The sequence below is a fragment of the Thunnus albacares genome, chromosome 2 (genome assembly GCF_914725855.1).
Source record: "Thunnus albacares chromosome 2, fThuAlb1.1, whole genome shotgun sequence".
Lineage (NCBI taxonomy): Eukaryota > Metazoa > Chordata > Actinopteri > Scombriformes > Scombridae > Thunnus > Thunnus albacares.
Window position 1 is genome coordinate 39,555,761 of NC_058107.1, and position 3,239 is coordinate 39,558,999.

At 50.6% G+C, this 3,239-nt stretch overlaps 1 protein-coding gene across 1 annotated transcript in view; it reads left to right on the forward strand.

Moving 5' to 3' along the window:
• Positions 1-1,665: 1,665 nt before the first annotated feature.
• The window catches only part of med27 (mediator complex subunit 27), a 7,950-nt gene continuing 6,376 nt past the window's right edge, over positions 1,666-3,239 (forward strand). The window contains exon 1 of the mRNA XM_044337937.1: positions 1,666-2,110. Within this exon, the coding sequence (XP_044193872.1) occupies positions 1,908-2,110 (203 nt within the window). The 5' untranslated portion in view covers positions 1,666-1,907. The remainder of the gene's footprint in view (positions 2,111-3,239) is intronic.

A 3,239-nucleotide genomic window follows, 5' to 3' on the forward strand; every position in this document is an offset into this window, starting at 1 on the left:
GGAGCGGAGGACAGACACAGCGGAGCGGAGGACAGACACGGCGGAGCGGAGGAGAGACACGGCGGAGCGGAGGAGAGACACAGCGGAGCGGAGGACAGACACGGCGGAGCGGAGGAGAGACGCAGAGGAGAGACACGGCGGAGCGGAGGACAGACACGGCGGAGCGGAGGAGAGACGCAGAGGAGAGACACAGCGGAGCGGAGGACAGACACGGCGGAGCGGAGGAGAGACACGGCGGAGCGGAGGAGAGACACAGCGGAGCGGAGGACAGACACGGCGGAGCGGAGGAGAGACGCAGAGGAGAGACACGGCGGAGCGGAGGACAGACACGGCGGAGCGGAGGAGAGACACGGCGGAGCGGAGGAGAGACACAGCGGAGCGGAGGACAGACACGGCGGAGCGGAGGAGAGACACGGCGGAGCGGAGGAGAGACACGGCGGAGCGGAGGACAGACACGGCGGAGCGGAGGAGAGACGCAGAGGAGAGACACGGCGGAGCGGAGGAGAGACACAGCGGAGCGGAGGACAGACACAGCGGAGCGGAGGAGAGACACGGCGGAGTAGAGGAGAGACACGGCGGAGCGGAGGAGAGACACGGCGGAGCGGAGGAGAGACGCAGAGGAGAGACACGGCGGAGCGGAGGAGAGACACAGCGGAGCGGAGGAGAGACACAGCGGAGCGGAGGACAGACACGGCGGAGCGGAGGAGAGACACGGCGGAGCGGAGGAGAGACACGGCGGAGCGGAGGACAGACACGGCGGAGCGGAGGAGAGACGCAGAGGAGAGACACGGCGGAGCGGAGGAGAGACACAGCGGAGCGGAGGAGAGACACGGCGGAGCGGAGGAGAGACACGGCGATGTCAAATATTGGTACAAAGTAAATATTCTTAAAAACCAACTATTTGTGCTTTTCTGAAATCTGTATTTGGATCTGGCTCCACCCCTAGTGGCTGGTAGGTGCCTTTGCAGCCTTTTGCTTCTTAGCTGAGAAAAAAAGGTCGAACATCAGGTCAAAAAGTCAGAGGTGGGTTTGTTTCCCTACAACATGAATATTAATTTATAGCTATTTTTTAATCTTGTTCTGACAAGATTAAAAATTATCATGACATTATATTATATTATATTATATTATATTATATTATATTATATTGTATTGTATTGTATTATATTATATTATATTATATTATATTATATTGTATTATATTATATTATATTATATTATATTATATTGTATTGTATTGTATTATATTATATTATATTATATTATATTATATTATATTATATTGTATTATATTATATTATATTATATTATATTATATTATATTATATTAATTAAATTATTTTGCATTATATTATATTATATTATCGTGCTGACGTGCTGCTGTGAGCATATTGTCTCATTTCCGGTGTCCGACAGTGTTACTGGTCGTGTTTTTGTTGCTTTCAGCTCTTTTGTTTTATTCTTCGTTACTGCGGATAAACAGCAGCTGTTCATTAGAACCATGGATGTATTATAAGGTCTTATTATTGTTATTATTATTATTATTATTATTATTATTAGAGGAACGCAACCTGACGTCACTGCGACTGAAGGCTGCAGTGACCAATCACAGCCGAGATCAGACTGATGACGTGTCGGAGCGTAAAGACGCTGCAGGAACGTTTCTCTTCGTTTGATGACGTTGAAACTAAAGTCAGACTTTAATCTCCAGCGGGCGGAAGCGGGAAGATGGCGGTGATGCACCTTTAAGCTGGTTGCTGACCGCCAATAAATCCAAAGAAGAAGAAGAAGAAGAAGAAGAAGAAGAAGAAGAAGAAGAAGAAGAAGCAGAACGAAGAAGAAGAAGAAGAAGAAGCGGAACGAAGAAGAACGAAGAAGAAGAAGCAGCAGCAACAACAACAGGGAAGATGGCGGACGTGGTGAGCGTCGGGGTGAACCTGGACGCCTTTTCTCACGCCATCAGCGGCATCCAGGCGCTGCGCTCCAGCGTGAGCCGCGTGTTCGAGTCCCTGAAGGACGGAATGAAGAACCGGGAGACGCTGGAGGGCCGCGAGAAGCAGTTTATAGCCGAGTTCCAGGACCACCTGCAGGCGGTCAACAGAGACCTGAAGTGAGTCCGCCGCACCAGACTCCCTTCAGATTTAACCCGATTCTAACTGGTCAGGGTCCGGTGGTCTGTCAGGGTCCGGTAGTCTGTCAGGGTCTGGTGGTCTGTCAGGGTCCGGTAGTCTGTCAGGGTCCGGTAGTCTGGTCAGGGTCCGGTAGTCTGTCAGAGTCCGGTGGTCTGTCAGGGTCCGGTAGTCTGGTCAGGGTCCGGTAGTCTGGTCAGGGTCCGGTGGTCTGTCAGGGTCCGGTGGTCTGGTCAGGGTCCGGTGGTCTGTCAGGGTCCGGTAGTCTGGTCAGGGTCCGGTAGTCTGTCAGAGTCCGGTGGTCTGTCAGGGTCCGGTGGTCGGTCCCGGTTTAAACCCGCAGAGTTTCTGGATGTTAGTTGTGTTTTTACGGACATGAAGCGGTTTGACGGTTTGTTTACCGTCCGTCGTTAAACTAAGATTAGAAACAAAGAGTTGAATTAATGAACCAGCTGACACTGAGGCGCCGTTTATCTGCCGAACTAATCACGTGATCCTGGAGATTCAATCGATAACAAGCGATAACAGTAAATGGACCAAACTTGAATAGAGTTTGGTTGGTTTATCTCCCAGTAGGGAGCAGATGCTGCAGATATGAACCAGTAACACAACATAGACACTTACTGGTTGACCAGTTTAATGTTATTCATGTTCACCAGTCACGTGACTGTGATGAATGTAAACAACATAGTTTGAGACGTTTGTATCACAAAATATAACATCTATTTACACCTGTCTGTCTCTCCACCTGTCTGTCTGTCTCTCTCTCCACCTGTCTCTCTCTCCACCTGTCTGTCTGTCTCTCCACCTGTCTGTCTCTCCGTCTCTCCACCTGTCTGTCTGTCTCTCCACCTGTCTGTCTGTCCACCTGTCTGTCTGTCTCTCCACCTGTCTGTCTGTCTCTCCACCTGTCTGTCTGTCTCTCCACCTGTCTGTCTCTCCGTCTCTCCACCTGTCTGTCTGTCTCTCTCTCCACCTGTCTCTCTCTCCACCTGTCTGTCTCTCTCCACCTGTCTGTCTGTCTCTCCACCTGTCTGTCTGTCCACCTGTCTGTCTGTCTCTCCACCTGTCTCTCCGTCTCTCCACCTGTCTGTCTGTCTCTCCACCTGT